Raw genomic sequence first — 23,096 nt, 5'->3', positions numbered from 1 at the left:
GTTAGCCTCGATCAGAATATGGAAGGCTAGTAGCCACCAATAATATCACGACTGCCTGTCTGCCCTTAATGCTGATAAGGTTAGCCTCGATCAGAATATGGAAGGCTAGTAGCCACCAATAATATAACGACTGCCTGTCTGCCCTTAATGCTGATAAGGTTAGCCTCGATCAGAATATGGAAGGCTAGTAGCCACCAATAATATCACGACTGCCTGTCTGCCCTTAATGCTGATAAGGTTAGCCTCGATCAGAATATGGAAGGCTAGTAGCCACCAATAATATAACGACTGCCTGTCTGCCCTTAATGCTGATAAGGTTAGCCTCGATCAGAATATGGAAGGCTAGTAGCCACCAATAATATCACGACTGCCTGTCTGCCCTTAATGCTGATAAGGTTAGCCTCGATCAGAATATGGAAGGCTAGTAGCCACCAATAATATCACGACTGCCTGTCTGCCCTTAATGCTGATAAGGTTAGCCTCGATCAGAATATGGAAGGCTAGCCACCAATAATATCACGACTGCCTGTCTGCCCTTAATGCTGATAAGGTTAGCCTCGATCAGAATATGGAAGGCTAGTAGCCACCAATAATATAACGACTGCCTGTCTGTCCCTGTATTCAGACCGTGATTGTTCCCTGGAGGCTCCACTGTGACGGCAACACTGATAACCTTGCACTGGCCTGCTGATATGGGCCCGCTAACACCATTACGTGTGTGTGTGTGTGTGTGTGTGTCAAGGACGTCTACTTGCAGCCAGGCACCTCGTGAATATGTAGAGGCCTCCTTTATCCCTGCTGTTAGTAGTATAAAGACCCTGACTGTCTGATGATAAATTAATACCACGTGAGCCTTACAATCAAAAATGTGTGTTGGACCGGCTGGTGGTGTTAGCAGTGGGAAGCTCTGACTAGTGACCGGGCTTTTTCATTCCTCAGTCGGGGAGAGTGACATGTTTTTAGGTCGTCTCACATGACAGCCTACTAGTATGCTACTTCTCACCAGAACTAGTCTAGGACGGCAGGGTGGTTAGAGCGTTGGACTAGTAACCGAAAGGTTGCAAGTTCGAATCCCCGAGCTGACAAGGTACAAATCTTTCGTTCTGCCCCTGAACAGGCAGTTAACCCACTGTTCCTAGGCCGTCATTGAAAATAAGAATGTGTTCTTAACTGACTTGCCAAGTAAAATAAAGGTAAAAATTAAAAAATGTAAAATAAATAGTCTAGGATAAGCGTTTTGAGATGTACCTACCATTAGTGACAGCCCAGTCCCTTAGCTAGCCTGTGTCAGATGCAGGCTAGTGTTTTTACATTCCCCTGTGTGTAATAATGTAATGCAGTAGGCTGTAGCACTAAGGGCAACGCCCTGTAGAAGTCAGACTGCTCTGTTGTTATTTGGCCATTGTGTTGATTACGCTCAGGTGAATGTGTGAGCAGGAAGACACTGACAAGGCTGTATGATTCTGTGAGTGAGGGGAAACGCTGCCCGTGTGTGTGTGTGTGTGTGTGTGTGTGTGTGTATAATATAACGTTGTGTTAGGGATAGCCCGGCTCGGTCCCAGTGTGGTTGATAGAAACAGATGGTGTTGATGTTAAAACTGTGTAAGCTGGAAGGATTCAGAGTATTCTGCTGCTAGCTCTTGCCTAGTTGTGGTGCTTATAGCTAGAATACTGCTGTATTAGTCAACACCATCACCCTGACCCCTGGAAAGGTCAGGACCCATCCACTGTGTGTGTGTGTGACGGGAACAGGGACGCCATGTTCTGGAATCCTCTAAACATTCCATACATCCATCACATGACCAGTTTTTTTGAACAGACAGATACTCGTGTGTGTGTGTGTGTGCATGTACATGCTTGGGTATTGTGTGGTGCAGTCATATTTAATACAGTACATTGGAGTAGCTTGTAGTCTGTTACTGTTCTGGCTTCTTGTTCATTCTCAGTAGCAGGTAATAGTAGTGGGCGGCTATGACTCCTCAGACTTACTGGTCTATAGGATTTAGACTAGGTCCTATTGTTACTGTGACAGAGGAGTGGCCATGTTTCAACACATTCTAGAACGCTGTTACTATGGTTCCAACACGCTGAGACATGATCTCTAGACTAGGTTTGGCTGTTGTTCTGATTTTCCATACTTTTGCTGTACCGTACCAGGTTATACGGTATTACCGGCAGTGCACAGAAGGAGCGCTGTTTATTTCTCAAATGTAAATGTTAAAAAAAAATGAAATACTCAATATTCATTTCATGCGTAGATACACGTCATAGGGTCTAACGGTCGTCACGAGCTGGACTGCGCATGTAGAACATTGTCATCAAAAATAATGTAACAGGGTCAGTAGGAGTGACATCGGCCGGAATCTAGGCTGTGCCTTGACATTAGGACAAAATCAACAACTAAGAAATAATTTTTTACTTCTCTCATTGCCCCAAACCTCAGTCTGGTCTGCAGCGTTCCTGTAAGTCTTCCAATGTTGAACCTCCGTGTTTAGAAACTCTGTGGTTCTAGTTAGGGATGCACGATATATCGGTGAACATATTGGAATCGGCTGACATTAGCTAAAAATACCAACATCGTTATCGGCCCGACCGTCTATTTTAATGCCAATGTTCACCGATGTCAAAGCACAGCCATTTTTCCAGCCAAAGATAGGAGTCACAAAAAGCAGAAATAGAGATGAAATGAATCACTAACCTTTGATTATCTTCATCAGATGACACTCATAGGTCTTCATGTTACACAATACATGTATGTTTTGTTCAATAAAGTTCATATTTATATCCAAAAATCTCAGTTTACATTGGTGCGTTATGTTCAGTAATGTTTTGCCTCCAAAACATCCAGTGATTTTGCAGAGAGCCACATCAATTTACAGAGATACTCATCATAAATGTTGATGAAAATACAAGTGTTATGCATGGAATTAAAGATATACTTCTCCTTAATGCAACCGCTGTGTCAAATTTCAAAAAAGATTTACGGAAAAAGCACACCATGCAATAATTTGAGTACAGCGCTCGGGCACCAAGCCATGCAGATACCCGCCATGTTGTGGAGTCAACAGAATTCAGAAATAGCATTATAAATATTCACTTACCTTTGATCTTCATCGCAATACACTCCCAGGAGTCCTAGTTCCTCAATAGATGTTTGTTTTGTTCGATAAAGTCCATAATTTATGTCCAAATACCTCCTTTTTGTTTGCGCGTTTAGTTCACAAAAAGGCTTGCACTTGTTGTTCACCTATTGAAATTGAACTTTAGCTCATGAAAATAAATAGCAAGCCAGCTACTTAACCCTGTTGCCCTAAGCTAATGTTATAAGCAGCCAGCTAGTGAGGCTCGATTGGACCGGGTTATGTGTTGTGAAGCTAGCCACGATAAGGATTAGACAAAATAGTGGAATTTGCGGTTTGCCTTCAATGTAAAAAGTATGTGTGTATTTCAAGAAATTGCTTCCTGGATTCCCCCAAGCAGGTGATTAATTGGCTCCGGTGCAGATTGGAGCTCTGATTCCGCCCTCTCATTAGGGGATACAGCTGTCGCCAATTACCGACTCCTCCTGCAGCTTGAAAAGCCGGTGTTCCTTTGTCAGGAGAGGGAGCTTCCTGGATGTCCTGTGTTGGTTGTTGCTCAGAGACAGGTTTTGTTGGAAGTATTTTGTAGCCGCTACTTCTGAATTAAATGTGTGCCAATAGGACACAGTGTTTTTGATGATTTGAAACGGTTCACTTTTTAAGTTAGTAATTATTCTGTGTTTGTTCCCAGGGGGGAAGGGGAAGGCACCTTGGGAGTGCTTAGGAAGAGGCCTGCGGCCATATATATATACCCACCCGTAGTATGTACTCTGTCACACTAGGTAAGACCTGGGCGGACCACACCCTGTATTTTGGTTAACGCACCAGGTGGCATTAAGGTTAGGTAAGTGGTGGGTAGGCAGGTAAGGTATGAGAGAGGACTTTTACTTTCCTTACTCTGGTTACATCTAGCCCCTTTAAGGAAATAAATTCCCAGTAAACGGTAATATTCTCTGCATCTGTCATCTTTATCCGCACCTACAATCTCACATGCCTCGTTCACTCCACGGGGAGATCAGTATAGCAAGGGGTTGCGTTCCCTCTTCCAAGAGGCGTGCGTAACAACCCCCACGGCAACCTGCCCAAGCCCCACCCCCCCTCCGGCTTCTTCTTCACCCAAATCCAGGTAGCTGATGTTCTGAAAGAGCTACAAAATCTGGACCTCTGCAAATCAGCTGGACTAGACAATCTGGACCCTCTCTTTCTAAAATTGTCTGCTGCAATCCCTATTACTAGCCTAGTAACTCTGTTTTTGTCACACTGTTTTGCTTTATCTTGGCCAGGTCGCAGTTGTAAATGAGAACTTGTTCTCAACTGGCCTACCTGGTTAAATTAAGGTGAAAAAAACAAAACACATGCACACCTGTCTCACCTGTTTAAAAAAAAAAAAAATATATATATATATATATATAACTAGGCAAGTCAGTTAAGAACACATTCTTATTTTCAATGACAGCCTAGGAACAGTGGGTTAACTGCCTGTTCAGGGGCAGAACAACATTTGTTTTACCTTGTCAGTGCTGGGATTAGATCTAGCAACCTTTCAGTTAGCACTAGGCTACCTGCTGCCCCCGTACCACCTCATCTAGCACTCCTGGAACGTTTACCTCTCAGAATAATGTCAACTAAACAATTAATCTAAACTAATTTAGAGCCTCTGGAAGACAATCCTCATGCAGAATAGATTTGGGACCAGCTTTAGCTGTTAGCCTGGCTGTCTTTCACGTAGCCTGAATGATCCCTCAGATGTAGGCTAATCACCCGAGGTAATGAATTAACTCACTGTAGGCTGTTAGCCTGGCTGTCTTTCAAGTAGCCTGAAGAATATCTCAGATGTAGGCTAATCACCCGAGGTAATGAATTAACTCATTGTAGGTTGTTAGCATGTATGATATGTGCCAGTATTGGCTGGAGACTGGGTTACGTAGACGGTCTGCTAGCATTAGCCTGCTAGTGTTAGCCTGTACTGTAGGCTGTGTGAGACAAGGTCGGAATGCAGGGAGAACGCTAGGATAGCATTAGCAGTTTGTTAGCTTGAGACTGGGTCACAGGTTGCAATGCTAGACATAGAATTAGCAGTTAGCTTGTTAGCGTGAGCCTGTAAACTGTATGAGACTGGGTTAGGATGCAGTGAGAGAGCTAATGCCATTAGCGGTGAGGTCAGCAGTTAGAATTTCTTTGTTTCCTGCTCTGACAATACCAGGAAACCTGAAGATGAGGAACTTTCTATCTCTCCCCCCCCCCACTCTCTCCCTTCTCCCCCTTTCTCTATCACATTCCATCTGACTTTCTTTAGTGTTATGTAGCTAAAATGTGATATTGTTGCTGATTTGTTACTATACGTGAACCCACTCACGTGCTCTCCTGTGCTCTCTCTCTCTCTCTCTCTCTCGATCTCTCTCTCTTGTGCACGCTCTCATTTCAAAGGGCTGCATTGTCATGAGAAACACGTTTACATTGCCAAAGCAAGTGAAATAGCTAATAAACAAAAGTGAATTAGTGTCTTTGTGTCTCTCTGTAGGCCAGTCTGTCTGTGTGGGGATGGGGGGGTCTAGGAGTGGTGCTGTTCCTCATCACTTTTGGGCCCTTCGCTGTCTTCTATCTGGCCTTCTATATCTTCTGCTTCGTAGGAGGGTGAGTGTCTACAACGAGTTTTTCAGTTATGAAGTCATTTATAGATGTGTTCATATGAAATGGGATGTCTTTGTTGTCTTAAAATCTGGTTTACTTGTTCTCCCCCCTCTCCCTTCTCCTTTCCTCCCTCTCTTCGCCCTCACCCTCCGTTCGCCCCTGTCCTCGCCCTCACCCTCCCTCTCTCTTCATCTCCTCACCTCTCTCCTCACCTCTCCTCCTCACCTCTCTCCTCACCTCTCTCCTCACCTCTCCTCCTCACCTCTCCTCCTCACCTCTCCTCCTCCTCACCTCTCCTCCTCCTCACCTCTCCTCCTCACCTCTCTCCTCACCTCTCTCCTCACCTCTCTCCTCACCTCTCTCCTCACCTCTCCTCCTCACCTCTCCTCCTCACCTCTCCTCCTCACCTCTCTCCTCACCTCTCCTCCTCACCTCTCCTCCTCACCTCTCCTCCTCCTCACCTCTCCTCCTCCTCACCTCTCCTCCTCCTCACCTCTCCTCCTCCTCACCTCTCCTCCTCCTCACCTCTCCTCCTCCTCACCTCTCCTCCTCCTCACCTCTCCTCCTCACCTCTCTCCTCACCTCTCCTCCTCACCTCTCCTCCTCACCTCTCCTCCTCACCTCTCCTCCTCACCTCTCCTCATCTCCTCACCTCACCCCGTCCCCTTTCCCCCCTTCTCTCCTCACCAGTGGTTTTGCGGTCACTCTGTTGTTTGGGAAAACCAACTCAGAGAGACACCTAGAGAGGTGTGAACACTCCTATCTTCCGGCCACGCAAACGGGTATACTGAAGGTAGGATCCACACACACACACACACACACACACACACACACACACACACACACACACACACACACACACACACACACACACACACACACACACACACGGGTATACTGAAGGTAGGATCCACACACACAGGTATACTGAAGGTAGGATCCACACACACACACACACAGGTATACTGAAGGTAGGATCCACACGCGCGTACACACACACACTGAAGGTAGGATCCACACGCGCGTACACACGCACACACACACACACAAACGGGTATACTGAAGGTAGGATCCACACGCGCGTACACACGCACACACACACACAAACGTATATACTGAAGGTAGGATACACACGTGCATACACACACACGCGCGCATAACTATCCCTTCTCCCTCTCTCCCCTCACCCAGACATTGGATGAGATGAGACTGGAGCCGAAGCCTATACAGATAGACAGGAGACTGACTGGCTCCAACTACATAGACGAGCCTCTTCAACAGGTTAGTGACACAACAGAAGGATGAAGAATGGGTGTGTGAAACCAAACAGAGAGGGAGCACAGTGATGACACGGCCTGATGAGTTACTTTCTGCTTACTAGCTTCTTCTTCTTCTCTTATCCGACTATGACCAAGTTGGATAGAGGGTTGATTTTTGTGCTTACGTCTGTAATTTCCATTCTTGTAGATTGATTGTTCTGAAAACATGATTTGGTCATCGTTAGTAGCCTATGCGTTACGCTGATGAAGTATCTGCCTGTCCCTGTTTCACTATCGTCTGCTGACTCTCACTCCTTCTCCCCACTGTGACATAGAGGAGGGAGAGATGCATTCTGAGATATGCACAAGCATATGACTGTTGCTGAATATGCAATTGTGGGAAAATGACCTTTTTCAATGCAAAAATTAAATCAAGTGCAAAGGGGGTCAATGCAGATAGTCCGGCTAACTATTTGGTTAACTATTTAATATTGTTATGGCTTGAGGGTAGAATCTGTTCAGGGTCCTGTTGGTTCCAGACTTAGTGCAGCGGTACCTCTTGCCTTGCGGTAGCAGAGAGAACAGTCTATGACTTGGGTGGTTGGAGTCTACACTGCCTGCTATAGAGGTCCTGGATGGCAGGGAGCTCGGCCCCAGTGATGTACTGGGCTGTACGTACTAGGCTTCTCTGTAGCAGCTTGTGGTCGGATGCCAAGCAGTTGCCATACCAAGCGGCGATGCAGCCTGTCAAGATGCTCTCAATGGTGCAGCTGTAGAACTGAGGATCTGAGGCCTCATTCCAAATCTCTTCAGTGGTGTTGTTTTGCCCTCTTCACGATTGGGTTGGTGTGTGTGTGTGTGTGTGTGTGTGTGTGTGTGTGTGTGTGTGTGTGTGTGGTGTGTGTGTGGACCATGCTAATTCAATAGTAACATGCAAAGGAACTGGAAGTTCTCAACCCACTCCACCACAGTCCCATCGATGTGGATGGGGGTGTGCTTGGCTCTCTGTTTCCTGTAGTCAGCCTCTTTGTCTTGCTGACGTTGAGGGAAAGGTTGGTGTCTTGGCACCACACTTTTTGTAAATCTGTTCCCAAGTATTCCTATGCATAATAGTGATGTGATTGTATACAAATGTAAGCAAGGTTTGAAATGATTGTTTTAGTCATATCTGTTTGGGTTTCTTGCGGTCAATTTGCAGTCTGTTCCGGCTCAGAAAAAAACTGTCTCATCATCGATGGTGATCAGGCATACCACCGTCGTTTCTTCAGCAAACTTAATGATGGTGTTGGGAGTCGTGTGTGAACAAGGAATACAGGAGGGGACTAAGCACACACCCCTGAGGTGCCCCTGTGTTGAGGGTCAATGTGGCTGTGTTGTTGCCTACCCTCACCACCTGGGCGAGTCCTGTCAGGAAGTCCAGGATCCAGTTGCAGAGGGAGGTGTTTAGTCCCAGGGACCTGAGCTTAGTGATGGAAGGCACTATGGTGTTGAACACTGAGCTGTAGTCAATTAACAGCATTTTCACATAGATGTTCCTCTTATCCAGGTGGGAGAGAGCAGTGTGGACTACAATAAAGATAGCGTCATCTGTGGATCTGTTGGGGCTGTATGCGAATATGAGTGGGTCCAGGGTGTCTGAGATGGTGTTATGAGCCATGACCAGCCTTTCAAAGCACTTCATGGCTACAGATGTGAGTGCTACGGGGTGATAGTCATTTAGACAGGTTACCTTGGCGTTATTGGGCACAGGGTCTGTGGTGGTCTACTTGAAACTTAGTTATTACAGTCTGGTTCAGGGAGAGGTTGAAAATGTCAGTGAATACACTTACCAGCTGATTAGTGCATGCCCTGAGTACATGTCCTGGTAATTCGTCTGTTAAGCTGTTTAAATGTTTTACTTGCATCGGCTACAGAAAGTGCGATCACACAGTTGTCCAGAACAGCTGGTGCTCTCATGCATCGTTCATTTTTGCTTGCCTCGAAGTGAGCATAGAAGGCATTAAGCTCATTTGGTAGGCTCGCGTCACTGGGCAGCTTCCAGCTAGGTTTCTCTTTGTACTCCCTGATAGTTCGCAAACCCTGCCACGTCCGACAATTGTCAGAGCCAGCGTAGTAGGATTCAGTCTTAGTCCTGTATTGATGCTTTGCCTGTTTGATGGCTCGTCGGAGGTCATAGTGGGATTTCTTACAAGCATCCAGATTAGTGTCCCGCTCCTTGAAAGTGGTAGCTCTATCCCAGGGCTGCCCAACCCTCTTCCTGAAGATCTACTGTCCTGTAGGTTTTCAGTCCAACCCTAATTTAGCATATCTGATTCAGCTAGTTAAGGTCTTGTTGAGTAGCTAATTAGTAAAATCAGGTGTGTTACATTAGGGTTGGACTGAAAACCCACAGGATGGTAGTTCTCCAGCCAGAGGGTTGGGCAACCCTGCTTTAGCGTTTAGCTCAGTGCGGATGTTGCCTGTAATCCATGACCTCTGGTTGGGATATGTACGTAGGGTCACAGTGGGCACGACGTCGTGGATGCACATATTAATGAAGCCGGTGACTGATGTGGTAAACTCCTCAAATGTTATCAGATGAATCCCGGAACATATTCCAGTCTGTACTAGTAAACAGTCCTGTAGCTTAGCAACCGCTTCATCTGAACGCTTCAGTATTGAGCGCATCATTGGTACTTCCTGTTTTTGCTTGTAAGCAGTAATCAGGAGGATAGAGTTATGGTCAGATTTGCCAAAGGGAATGCGAGGGAGAGCCCTGTATGGGTTTCTGTGTGTGGAGTAAAGGTGATCTAGAGTTTTGTCGCCTATACTTGGTGACATGCTGGTAAAAATGAGGTAAAACGGATTTCAGTTTCCCTGCCTTAAAATCACCGGCCACGAGAAGTGTGTGGATGTGTATTTTCTTGTTTGCTTAAAGCCCTATAGATGGGTTAGATATGCAGTTACATTTAGTCTGCTTTCTAAAACATAGTGTTTCCCTTCCCCTTTAAGGCCTCATAGATGGGTTAGATATGCAGTTACATTTAGTCTGCTTTCTAAAACCTAGTGTTTCCCTTCCCCTTTAAGGCCTCATTGATGGGTTAGATTTAGAGTTAGCTGGCGTTCTAAAGCCTAGTATTTTCCTTCCCCTTTAACGCACTATAGATTGGTTAGCTGACAATGTCACCAATTATGTGCCCACTTCCATGGATGCATAAATCAGCGTGTTGTTGTGATTCTGGATTGCCAGATTGCTTGCAAGAATGACAAGAAACAGGACATGTGGGGAATCGTGACTCATTTCAGCTCGTTTCATCTTGTTCTTGATACAATGTCTAGTTTTGAGATGTTTAGCTACTGATTTCATGTCAATGCTAACATGGCAAAATGTTGCTGTAACGGTCTATTTCAGAGACAAAAAGTGCTAATTCAGCACATTTATTCATGTTTTCAATAAACAATCGAGACAAAATATAGCTTACATGTTGTCAAGTCTACCAATCTGACTGTTTTGCCCCATAGTTGCGCATGTGTTGGATTTGTTGATAAACAACCAACCCATCTATACAGCTCGTTTAGTGCCTGCATCTGTTTGTGATAATAAATTGACATATATATATATATATATATATATATATATATATATATATATATATATATATATATATATATATATATATATATATAAAATATATAGCTGTAAACTCTCTTGGTAAATCGTATGGTCTGCAGCTTATCATCAGGTATTATAGCAAGCAAAAACTTGAGACTTCCTTAACATTAGAGATTGTGCACCAGCTGCTCTTAACGAAGAAACACCCCTCCCCACTTCGTCTTACCCGAGGCTGCTGTCTGGTTGAGACCATGCATTAAGAAACGGGTATATATTATCCATGTTCTTGTTCAGCCAAGACTACGACAGTCACAGAATATTACAGTTCTTCAGGTCCCGTTGATAGGACAGTCTTGGGAGTCTTTGAGTCCTGGGGATTAGGGCATGGTCCGGAGTAAGCAGAATGTCCAGGGCTGCCCACTCGTTGAAGTAGAAATCTTCGAGGTTCGTGATCGCTGTTCTGATGTCCAGATGACTTTTTCAGTCATAGGAAGTGATGGCGGAGACATTTTCAAGATTTATAACTTTATAACTCAAAATACAGCCGGTATGGTAGAGTTGGCATCATATAATGCTAAATGAATCAAACCGGCTGTATTTCTGTATTTTGCAGGTTAAATATATTTTAAACTTGATAGCTGACATGCAAAACATTTTGGGACTATATCAACAATGGACTAATGAAACAAATACCAAAAGATAGCGTTTGTTTGGAGTTTTCCTTTTTATAAGATGAGCATCAAAGAAACGCACAAAATAGTTGAATTTATTAGGAGTCTGTAAAACAGCTTCTACAGTGAGCACCATGATCCATTGGACAGTGACCATAAACAGTTCATCTGATATGTATGAAAATACCCTCAAATTAAAGCTGACAGTCTGCACTTCACCCTCATTGTCATTGTATCCTTCCAAACTCAAAAAGTGCTAGAGTGCAGAACCAAAATAACACAAAAATGATCACTGTCCAATGAATCATGGGGCTTACTGTATATGGATTTTATTTCTCGTATCGCTCAGCTCTAGTACAATGAACATGGGAGTTCTCAGCAACAATAAGGACTGGCCTGTTTCTCACTCTTTCTCTCTCACACACACACTCTCTCTCCCTCGCTCTCCAGGTCATCCAGTTTGCTTTGAGAGATTATATCCAGTACTGGTATTACACTCTGAGTGAGGATGATTCTTTTCTGCTGGAAATCAGACAGACGGTCCAGAATGCTCTGGTACAGTTCTCTACACGGTAATATTCTATTACAACTACATTACTGCTTTATACCTACTCTATTACTGCATTATAACTAGTCTATTGCTATTCTAACTAGTCTATTTCTTTAACTAGGCTATTACGGCTTTATGTAGTCTATTACCACTCTACAGCATTATAAGTATACTACTCAATTACGGCTAACTACTACTATTACTGGGGCGGCAGGAAGCCTAGTGGTTAGAGTGTAGGGATGGCAGGTAGCCTAGCGGTTAGAGTGTAGGGGCGGCAGGGTAGCCTAGCGGTTAGAGTGTAGGGGCGGCAGGTAGCCTAGCGGTTAGAGTGTAGGGGCGGCAGGGTAGCCTAGCGGTTAGAGTGTAGGGACGGCAGGTAGCCTAGTGGTTAGAGCGTTGGACTAGTAACCGAAAGGTTGCAAGTTCGAATCCCTGAGCTGACAAGGTACAAATCAGGCAGTTCACCCACTCTTCCTAGGCCGTCATTGAAAATAAGAATTTGTTCTTTACTGACTTGCCTAGTTAAATAAAGATTTAAAAAAATAACTAGTCTATTACTGCTCTCTAACTAGTCTACTACTCTAACTAGTCTATTACTGCTTTATAACCAGTCTATTACTGCTTTATAACCAGTCTATTACTACTCTACTGCATTAAGTAATCTACTAATTAATTACTGCATCATAACTAGCCTATTAATACTGCGTCACCACACTGTTATACAGGTCTAAAGAGGTGGACTGGCAGCCTTATTTGACCACCAGACTGGTGGATGACTTTGCTACTCACCTTCGAGTCTTCAGAAAGGCCCAAGACCGACTGGAGGACAGTAAACAGAGTAAGGCCACACACACACACCACTCGCTTTCTCTCTCAGACATGATGATGATGATTATTACGAAGATGTCGTGGATGATTTGTGAATATGGTGATGTTTACGATTGTGACGAGGAGGATGATGATGATGATGATGTGGTGTGTTTCTAGGGGACTTGTCGGAGGAGATGGTGGAGTCATTCTTTGAGGCGGAGGTGGAGATGGAGAGGAACATCTGTAGAGATGTGGTCTGCACCTCCCTGAAGGATGAAGAAGGTACACACACACACACACACACCCGGAAGAACGAGGGAGGTTCACACGTTGCACCCCGTCAAGGCATTTGGGACTCCTTTGAGCCTCCTGTGTGTGTGTGTGTGTGTTTTAAATAGAAAGAAAAAGTTTAACACTATATATTCGCCGATAATTTAATCGGTAAACCTCATTACATAAGGATGCAGTCGATGATATAGAGTACAGTATATACGTATGCATATGAGATGAATAATGTAGGGTAAGTAACATTATATAAGGTAGCATTGTTTAAAGTGGCTAGTGATATATTTACATCATTTCCATCAATTCCCATTATTAAAGTGGCTGGAGTTGAGTCAGTGTCAGTGTGTTGGCAGCAGCCACTCAATGTTAGTGGTGGTCTGATGGCCTTGAGATAGAAGCTGTTTTTCAGTCTCTCGGTCCCAGCTTTGACGCACCTGTACTGACCTTGCCTTCTGGATGATAGCGGGGTGAACAGACAGTGGCTCGGGTGGTTGATGTCCTTGATGATCTTTATGGCCTTCCTGTAACATCATGTGGTGTAGGTGTCCTGGAGGGCAGGTAGTTTGCCCCCGGTGATGCGTTGTGCAGACCTCACTACCCTCTGGAGAGCCTTACGGTTGAGGGCGGAGCAGTTGCCGTACCAGGCGGTGATACAGCCCGCCAGGATGCTCTCGATTGTGCATCTGTAGAAGTTTGTGAGTGCTTTTGGTGACAAGCCAAATTTCTTCAGCCTCCTGAGGTTGAAGAGGCGCAGCTGCGCCTTCTTCACGATGCTGTCTGTGTGAGTGGACCAATTCAGTTTGTCTGTGATGTGTATACCGAGGAACTTAAAACTTGCTACTCTCTCCACTACTGTTCCATCGATGTGGATAGGGGGGTGTTCCCTCTGCTGTTTCCTGAAGTCCACAATCATCTCCTTAGTTTTGTTGACGTTGAGTGTGAGGTTATTTTCCTGACACCACACTCCGAGGGCCCTCACCTCCTCCCTGTAGGCCGTCTCGTCGTTGTTGGTAATCAAGCTTACCACTGTTGTGTCGTCCGCAAACTTGATGATTGAGTTGGAGGCGTGCGTGGCCACGCAGTCGTGGGTGAACAGGGAGTACAGGAGAGGGCTCAGAACGCACCCTTGTGGGGCCCCAGTGTTGAGGATCAGCGGGGAGGAGATGTTGTCACCTACCCTCACCACCTGGGGGCGGCCCGTCAGGAAGTCCAGTACCCAGTTGCACAGGGCGTGGTCGAGACCCAGGGTCTCGAGCTTGATGACGAGCTTGGAGGGTAGTATGGTGTTGAATGCCGAGCTGTAGTCGATGAACAGCATTCTCACATAGGTATTCCTCTTGTCCAGATGGGTTAGGGCAGTGTGCAGTGTGGTTGAGATTGCATCGTCTGTGGACCTATTTGGGCGGTAAGCAAATTGGAGTGGGTCTAGGTTGTCAGGTAGGGTGGAGGTGATATGGTCCTTGACTAGTCTCTCAAAGCACTTCATGATGACAGAAGTGAGTGCTACTGGGCGGTAGTCGTTTAGCTCAGTTACCTTAGCTTTCTTGGGAACAGGAACAATGGTGGCCCTCTTGAAGCATGTGGGAACAGCAGACTGGTATAGGGATTGATTGAATATGTCCGTAAACACACCAGACCAGCTGGTCTGCGCATGCTCTGAGGGCGCGGCTGGGGATGCCGTCTGGGCCTGCAGCCTTGCGAGGGTTAACACGTTTAAATGTTTTACTCACCTCGGCTGCAGTGAAGGAGAGACCGCATGTTTCCGTTGCAGGCCGTGTCAGTGGCACTGTATTGTGCTCAAAGCGGGCAAAAAAGTTATTTAGTCTGCATGGGAGCAAGACATCCTGGTCCGTGACTGGGCTGGATTTCTTCCTGTAGTCCGTGATTGACTGTAGACCCTGCCACATGCCTCTTGTGTCTGAGCCGTTGAATTGAGATTCTACTTTGTCTCTGTACTGACGCTTAGCTTGTTTGATAGCCTTACGGAGGGAATAGCTGCACTGTTTGTATTCAGTCATGTTACCAGACACCTTGCCCTGATTGAAAGCAGTGGTTCGCGCTTTCAGTTTCACGCGAATGCTGCCATCAATCCACGGTTTCTGGTTAGGGAATGTTTTAATCGTTGCTATGGGAACGACATCTTCAACGCACGTTCTAATGAACTCGCACACCGAATCAGCGTATTCGTCAATGTTGTTATCTGACGCAATACGAAACATGTCCCAGTCCACGTGATGGAAGCAGTCTTGGAGTGTGGAGTCAGCTTGGTCGGACCAGCGTTGGACAGACCTCAGCGTGGGAGCTTCTTTTTTTAGCTTTTTTCTGTAGGCAGGGATCAGCAAAATAGAGCCGTGGTCAGCTTTTCCGAAAGGGGGGGCCTTATATGCGTCGCGGAAGTTAGAGTAACAGTGATCCAAGGTTTTTCCGCCCCTGGTTGCGCAATCGATATGCTGATAAAATTTAGGGAGTCTTGTTTTCAGATTAGCCTTGTTAAAATCCCCAACAACGATGAATGCAGCCTCCGGATAAATGGTTTCCAGTTTGCAAAGTGTTAAATAAAGTTCGTTCAGAGCCATCGATGTGTCTGCTTGGGGGGGGATATATACGGCTGTGATTATAATCGAAGAGAATTCTCTCGGTAGATAATGAGGTCTACATTTGATTGTGAGGAATTCTAAATCAGGTGAACAGAAGGATTTGAGTTCCTGTATGTTTCTTTCATCGCACCATGCCACGTTAGCCATAAGGCATACACCCCCACCCCTCTTCTTACCAGAAAGGTGTTTGTTTCTGTCGGCGCGATGCGTGGAGAAACCCGTTGGCTGCACCGCTTCGGATAGCGTCTCTCCAGTGAGCCATGTTTCCGTGAAGCACAGAACGTTACAGTCTCTGATGTCCCTCTGGAATGCTACCCTTGCTCGGATTTCATCAACCTTGTTGTCAAGAGACTGGACATTGGCAAGAAGAATACTAGGAAGTGGGGCACGATGTGCCCGTCTACGTAGTCTGACCAGAAGACCGCCGTTTCCCTCTTTTTCGGAGTCGTTTTTTTGGGTCGCTGCATGCGATCCATTCCGTTGTCCTGTTTGTAAGGCAGAACACAGGATCCGCGTCGCGAAAAACATATTCTTGGTCGTACTGATGGTGAGTTGACGCTGATCTTATATACAGTAGTTCTTCTCGACTGTATGTAATGAAACCTAAGATGACCTGGGGTACTAATGTAAGAAATAACACGTAAAAAAACAACAACAAAAACTGCATAGTTTCCTAGGAACGCGAAGCGAGGCGGCCATCTCTGTCGGCGCCGGAAGTACTTCAGTGCCAGTTATCAGAGTCAGATGCATACCGATTTCTGAGGACAACTCTATAACTTTGGTGCATTACTCCATCATCAGCAAGCTGGCAGACTAGCTGCAGTAATGGCTATTCAGACAAACTTGCTCTGGGCTGCTGACTGGGAACAAGTTTGCTCTACTGATATAACATGGTTTAGAAGCCCCCTAGCCAGTGGGTCAGTCTGATATAACATGGTTTAGAAGCCCCCTAGCCAGTGGGTCAGTCTGATATAACATGGTTTAGAAGCCCCCTAGCCAGTGGGTCAGTCTGATATAACATGGTTTAGAAGCCCCCTAGCCAGTGGGTCAGTCTGATATAACACGGTTTAGAAGCCCCCTAGCCAGTGGGTCAGTCTGATATAACATGGTTTAGAAGCCCCCTAGCCAGTGGGTCAGTCTGATGTAACATGGTTTAGAAGCCCCCTAGCCAGTGGGTCAGTCTGATATAACATGGTTTAGAAGCCCCCTAGCCAGTGGGTCAGTCTGATATAACATGGTTTAGAAGCCCCCTAGCCAGTGGGTCAGTCTGATATAACACGGTTTAGAAGCCCCCTAGCCAGTGGGTCAGTCTGATATAACACGGTTTAGAAGCCCCCTAGCCAGTGGGTCAGTCTGATATAACACGGTTTAGAAGCCCCCTAGCCAGTGGGTCAGTCTGATATAACACGGTTTAGAAGCCCCCTAGCCAGTGGGTCAGTCTGATATAACATGGTTTAGAAGCCCCCTAGCCAGTGGGTCAGTCTGATATAACATGGTTTAGAAGCCCCCTAGCCAGTGGGTCAGTCTGATATAACATGGTTTAGAAGCCCCCTAGCCAGTGGGTCAGTCTGATGTAACACGGTTTAGAAGCCCCCTAGCCAGTGGGTCAGTCTGATATAACATGGTTTAGAAGCCCCCTAGCCAGTGGGTCAGTCTGATGTAACACGGTTTAGAAGCCCCCTAGCCAGTGGGTCAGTCTGATATAACATGGTTTAGAAGCCCCCTAGCCAGTGGGTCAGTCTGATATAACATGGTTTAGAAGCCCCCTAGCCAGTGGGTCAGTCTGATATAACATGGTTTAGAAGCCCCCTAGCCAGTGGGTCAGTCTGATGTAACATGGTTTAGAAGCCCCCTAGCCAGTGGGTCAGTCTGATATAACATGGTTTAGAAGCCCCCTAGCCAGTGGGTCAGTCTGATATAACATGGTTTAGAAGCCCCCTAGCCAGTGGGTCAGTCTGATATAACATGGTTTAGAAGCCCCCTAGCCAGTGGGTCAGTCTGATATAACATGGTTTAGAAGCCCCCTAGCCAGTGGGTCAGTCTGATATAACATGGTTTAGAAGCCCCCTAGCCAGTGGGTCAGTCTGATATAACATGGTTTAGAAGCCCCCTAGCCAGTGGGTCAGTCTGATATAACATGGTTTAGAAGCCCCCTAGCCAGTGGGTCAGTCTGATGTAACACGGTTTGCCGTAGCAGCCCCTAGCCAGTGGGTCAGTCTGATGTAACATGGTTTGCCGTAGCAGCCCCTAGCCAGTGGGTCAGTCTGATATAACATGGTTTAGAAGCCCCCTAGCCAGTGGGTCAGTCTGATATAACATGGTTTGTCGTAGCAGCCCCTAGCCAGTGGGTCAGTCTGCCGGTGTTCCATAGTTATGGTAGTTCTGCGAACTCGCGTTAGGCAGATTACCAACATTTTCATTGTTTTAGTATGAGTTCCACAATTTGCTAGACAGATGGCTCCTGGAGACGCTTGTTCAGTTAGAATGACACCATTGGACGAAAGACAATGGGGTCAACCTCATAACCAACCATTGGCATTGCAGTGCCTTCTTCAGGGTCAACCAAAACGTTAGTTATGTTTACCCCATGTTAATTGTTGGGAGCATATATAAAGTGTGTAACTTCTCCAGTTTTCTCTCCGTTCGTCAGCACCTCTACTAAAACATGTTGCTGTGTGTCAGCTCCAGGTTTTTACCTCTGTGGGGGTTTATCGTAAGGTTCACATTCAGATACTGACTTCTCTGTGTGTCTTTGTCTCTGTGTGTCTTTGTCTCTGTGTGTCTTTGTCTCTGTGTGTCTTTGTCTCTGTGTGTCTTTGTCTCTGTGTGTCTTTGTCTCTGTGTGTCTTTGTCTCTGTGTGTCTTTGTCTCTGTGTGTCTTTGTCTCTGTGTGTCTTTGTCTCTGTGTGTCTTTGTCTCTGTGTGTCTCTGTCTCTGTGTGTCTCTGTCTCTGTGTGTCTCTGTCTCTGTGTGTCTCTGTCTCTGTGTGTCTCTGTCTCTGTGTGTCTCTGTCTCTGTGTCTGTCTGTCTCTCTGTCTGTGTCTGTCTCTCTGTGTGTCTGTGTGTCTCAGGGTTCCTGAGGGATCTGTGTGAGGTGCTGCTCTACCTGTTACTACCTCCTGGAGACTTCCACAACAAGAATATGAGATACTTCCTCAGGGTGAGACACACACATACACATACACACAATCACACACACACGGACCATGTTAAGTCCTTAGTAATATGGACGCCAAAGAACTTAAGGCTCTCGACCCGCTCCACAACAGCCCCGTCGATGTGGATGGGGGGCGTGCTCTCCCCTCTTTCTCCTGTAGTCCACGATCAGATCCTTTGTCTTATTGACGTTGAGGGAGAGGCTGTTGTCTTGTAGCCTCACGTCTGCTTCATCTGACCACTTCATATTGAGCTCTTCACTGGTACTTCCTGTTTGAGTTAATTTTTCTTTTTGTAAGCAGGAAGATAAAGTCATGGTCTGATTTGCTGAGGGAAGGGTGGGGGAGGGCCTTGTATACATTTCTGTGGGAAGAATAAAAGTGGTCTAGGGTTTTAGCGCCCCTAGTGCAGCAGGAGCCATGTTGGTAGAAGTGAGAGAGAACGGTTTTAAGCCCCACCGCGTTAGTCTCCGCCCACCAGAAATGATGCCTCTGGGTGTGTGGTTTCTGTTTTGTTTATGGACCCATACAGTTCTGATGGTGATGTCATGTGATTGTGTCCATGTTCCAGGAGATTCTGATGGTGATGTCATGTGATTGTGTCCATGTTCCAGGAGATTCTGATGGTGTGATGTCATGTGATTGTGTCCATGTTCCAGGAGATTCTGATGGTGTGATGTCATGTGATTGTGTCCATGTTCCAGGAGATTCTGATGGTGTGATGTCATGTGATTGTGTCCATGTTCCAGGAGATTCTGATGGTGTGATGTCATGTGATTGTGTCCATGTTCCAGGAGATTCTGGCGCGAGGCGTTCTCCTTCCCCTGGTCAACCAGCTGAGTGATCCTGATTACATCAACCAGTTTGTTATCTGGATGGTCAGTATCAGTAATAATATCCGCATTTGTTTGATTTTCACCAGATTTTATCCATAGACTGGTCCTTTGGAGAAAGGATTGTTGACGTATGCTTGACATTTGTATCTAAAAGTCTTATTGACAAATAATGAATTGTCATATGACATTGTTGTCTTCACCAAGGCCTTCTTTAAGACTCCATAATGTTTCGTCGTTATGCTCCTTCACCTTTCAAGACCATGACTTTAGATTCTACTGTGTTCAACAAATTATTGAAATGTGGCAAATAACAAGTTTTGTTTTCGATATTCATGTTTATATTTTTCAATAGTCATCAATTAATATAAGAAAATTGTTATTGGAATCAATGTACTACTCGTATCACAGAGCAAGCTGCAACGCTTCATATGACACATCTTTGCTTAGTAGCACCTTGTTCTTAGTAGCACCTTGTTCTTAGTAGCACCGTGTTCTTAGTAGCACCGTGTTCTTAGTAGCACGGTGTTCTTAGTAGCACGGTGTTCTTAGTAGCACCGTGTTCTTAGTAGCACCGTGTTCTTAGTAGCACGGTGTTCTTAGTAGCACCGTGTTCTTAGTAGCACCGTGTTCTTAGTAGCACCGTGTTCTTAGTAGCACCGTGTGCTTAGTAGCACCGTGTGCTTAGTAGCACCAGTAGCTTAGTAGCACCAGTAGCACCTTGTTCTTAGTAGCACAGTGTTCTTAGTAGCACCTTGTTCTTAGTAGCACCGTGTTCTCAGTAGCACCTTGTTCTTAGTAGCACCGTGTTCTTAGTAGCACCGTGTTCTTAGTAGCACCTTGTTCTTAGTAGCACCGTGTTCTTAGTAGCACCGTGTTCTTAGTAGCACCGTGTTCTTAGTAGCACCGTGTTCTTAGTAGCACCGTGTTCTCAGTAGCACCAGTAGCACCTTGTTCTTAGTAGCACCGTGTTCTTAGTAGCACCGTGTTCTTAGTAGCACCTTGTGCTTAGTAGCACCAGTAGCACCTTGTTCTTAGTAGCACCGTGTTCTTAGTAGCACCTTGTTCTTAGTAGCACCGTGTTCTTAGTAGCACCGTGTTCTTAGTAGCACCGTGTGCTTAGTAGCACCAGTAGCACCTTGTTCTTAGTAGCACCTTGTGCTTAGTAGCACCAGTAGCACCTTGTTCTTAGTAGCACAGTGTTCTTAGTAGCACCTTGTTCTTAGTAGCACCTTGTTCTTAGTAGCACCTTGTTCTTAGTAGCACCTTGTTCTTAGTAGCACCTTGTTCTTAGTAGCACCGTGTTCTTAGTAGCACCGTGTTCTTAGTAGCACCGTGTTCTTAGTAGCACCGTGTTCTCAGTAGCACCAGTAGCACCTTGTTCTTAGTAGCACCGTGTTCTTAGTAGCACCGTGTTCTTAGTAGCACCTTGTGCTTAGTAGCACCAGTAGCACCTTGTTCTTAGTAGCACCGTGTTCTTAGTAGCACCTTGTTCTTAGTAGCACCGTGTTCTTAGTAGCACCGTGTTCTTAGTAGCACCAGTAGCACCTTGTTCTTAGTAGCACCGTGTTCTTAGTAGCACCTTGTTCTTAGTAGCACCGTGTTCTTAGTAGCACCGTGTTCTTAGTAGCACCGTGTTCCTAGTAGCACCGTGTGCTTAGTAGCACCTTGTGCTTAGTAGCACCAGTAGCACCTTGTTCTTAGTAGCACCTTGTGCTTAGTAGCACCAGTAGCACCTTGTTCTTAGTAGCACCTTGTTCTTAGTAGCACCTTGTGCTTAGTAGCACCAGTAGCACCTTGTTCTTAGTAGCACCTTGTGCTTAGTAGCACCAGTAGCACCTTGTTCTTAGTAGCACCTTGTTCTTAGTAGCACCTTGTTCTTAGTAGCACCTTGTTCTTAGTAGCACCTTGTTCTTAGTAGCACCTTGTGCTTAGTAGCACCAGTAGCACCTTGTTCTCAGTAGCACCTTGTGCTTAGTAGCACCAGTAGCACCTTGTTCTTAGTAGCACCTTGTTCTTAGTAGCACCGTGTTCTTAGTAGCACCGTGTTCTTAGTAGCACCTTGTTCTTAGTAGCACCTTGTTCTTCGTAGCACCTTGTTCTTAGTAGCACCTTGTTCTTCGTAGCACCGTGTTCTTAGTAGCACCGTGTTCTTAGTAGCACCTTGTTCTTAGTAGCACCGTGTTCTTAGTAGCACCGTGTTCTTAGTAGCACCTTGTTCTTAGTAGCACCTTGTTCTTCGTAGCACCTTGTTCTTAGTAGCACCAGTAGCACCTTGTTCTTAGTAGCACCTTGTTCTTAGTAGCACCAGTAGCACCTTGTTCTTCGTAGCACCGTGTTCTTCGTAGCACCGTGTTCTTAGTAGCACCGTGTTCTTAGTAGCACCGTGTTCTTAGTAGCACCGTGTTCTTAGTAGCACCGTGTTCTTAGTAGCACCGTGTTCTTAGTAGCACCGTGTTCTTAGTAGCACCGTGTTCTTAGTAGCACCGTGTTCTTAGTAGCACCGTGTTCTTAGTAGCACCGTGTTCTTAGTAGCACCGTGTGCTTAGTAGCACCTTGTGCTTAGTAGCACCAGTAGCACCTTGTTCTTAGTAGCACCTTGTGCTTAGTAGCACCAGTAGCACCTTGTTCTTAGTAGCACAGTGTTCTTAGTAGCACCTTGTTCTTAGTAGCACCTTGTTCTTAGTAGCACCGTGTTCTTAGTAGCACCTTGTTCTTAGTAGCACCTTGTTCTTAGTAGCACCGTGTTCTTAGTAGCACCGTGTTCTTAGTAGCACCTTGTTCTTAGTAGCACCTTGTTCTTAGTAGCACCGTGTTCTCAGTAGCACCGTGTTCTTAGTAGCACCGTGTTCTTAGTAGCACCGTGTTCTTAGTAGCACCTTGTGCTTAGTAGCACCAGTAGCACCTTGTTCTTAGTAGCACCGTGTTCTTAGTAGCACCTTGTGCTTAGTAGCACCAGTAGCACCTTGTTCTTAGTAGCACCTTGTTCTTAGTAGCACCGTGTTCTTAGTAGCACCGTGTTCTTAGTAGCACCTTGTGCTTAGTAGCACCAGTAGCACCTTGTTCTTAGTAGCACCGTGTTCTTAGTAGCACCGTGTTCTTAGTAGCACCGTGTTCTTAGTAGCACCGTGTTCTTAGTAGCACCGTGTTCTTAGTAGCACCGTGTGCTTAGTAGCACCTTGTGCTTAGTAGCACCAGTAGCACCTTGTTCTTAGTAGCACCTTGTGCTTAGTAGCACCAGTAGCACCTTGTTCTTAGTAGCACCTTGTTCTTAGTAGCACCTTGTGCTTAGTAGCACCAGTAGCACCTTGTTCTTAGTAGCACCTTGTGCTTAGTAGCACCAGTAGCACCTTGTTCTTAGTAGCACCTTGTTCTTAGTAGCACCTTGTTCTTAGTAGCACCTTGTTCTTAGTAGCACCTTGTGCTTAGTAGCACCAGTAGCACCTTGTTCTCAGTAGCACCTTGTGCTTAGTAGCACCAGTAGCACCTTGTTCTTAGTAGCACCTAGTTCTTAGTAGCACCGTGTTCTTAGTAGCACCGTGTTCTTAGTAGCACCTTGTTCTTAGTAGCACCTTGTTCTTCGTAGCACCTTGTTCTTAGTAGCACCTTGTTCTTCGTAGCACCGTGTTCTTA

The 23,096-nt window shown here is 45.7% G+C and overlaps 1 protein-coding gene across 6 annotated transcripts in view; it reads left to right on the top strand.

The window, feature by feature from the left end:
• Nucleotides 1–23,096, top strand: part of LOC135549555 (sorting nexin-13-like) — a 71,421-nt gene that overhangs the window by 19,580 nt on the left and 28,745 nt on the right. For 4 of the 6 annotated variants that reach the window (XM_064979626.1, XM_064979620.1, XM_064979624.1 and 1 more), the window contains exons 2-9: nucleotides 5,602–5,714; nucleotides 6,402–6,504; nucleotides 6,903–6,992; nucleotides 11,684–11,805; nucleotides 12,509–12,621; nucleotides 12,771–12,875; nucleotides 18,547–18,635; nucleotides 19,425–19,508. In XM_064979626.1, the coding sequence (XP_064835698.1) occupies nucleotides 5,602–5,714; nucleotides 6,402–6,504; nucleotides 6,903–6,992; nucleotides 11,684–11,805; nucleotides 12,509–12,621; nucleotides 12,771–12,875; nucleotides 18,547–18,635; nucleotides 19,425–19,508 (819 nt within the window). Of the gene's footprint in view, nucleotides 1–5,601; nucleotides 5,715–6,401; nucleotides 6,505–6,760; nucleotides 6,777–6,902; nucleotides 6,993–11,683; nucleotides 11,806–12,508; nucleotides 12,622–12,770; nucleotides 12,876–18,546; nucleotides 18,636–19,424; nucleotides 19,509–23,096 lie in introns of those variants that run through there. The other 2 variants (XM_064979622.1, XM_064979625.1) reach the window with 2 other exon arrangements.

This window comes from Oncorhynchus masou, chromosome 12 (assembly GCF_036934945.1).
Source record: "Oncorhynchus masou masou isolate Uvic2021 chromosome 12, UVic_Omas_1.1, whole genome shotgun sequence".
NCBI lineage: Eukaryota > Metazoa > Chordata > Actinopteri > Salmoniformes > Salmonidae > Oncorhynchus > Oncorhynchus masou.
Note: the sequence above shows the minus strand (reverse complement) of the source record. Positions and strands in the feature narration are given on the sequence as shown.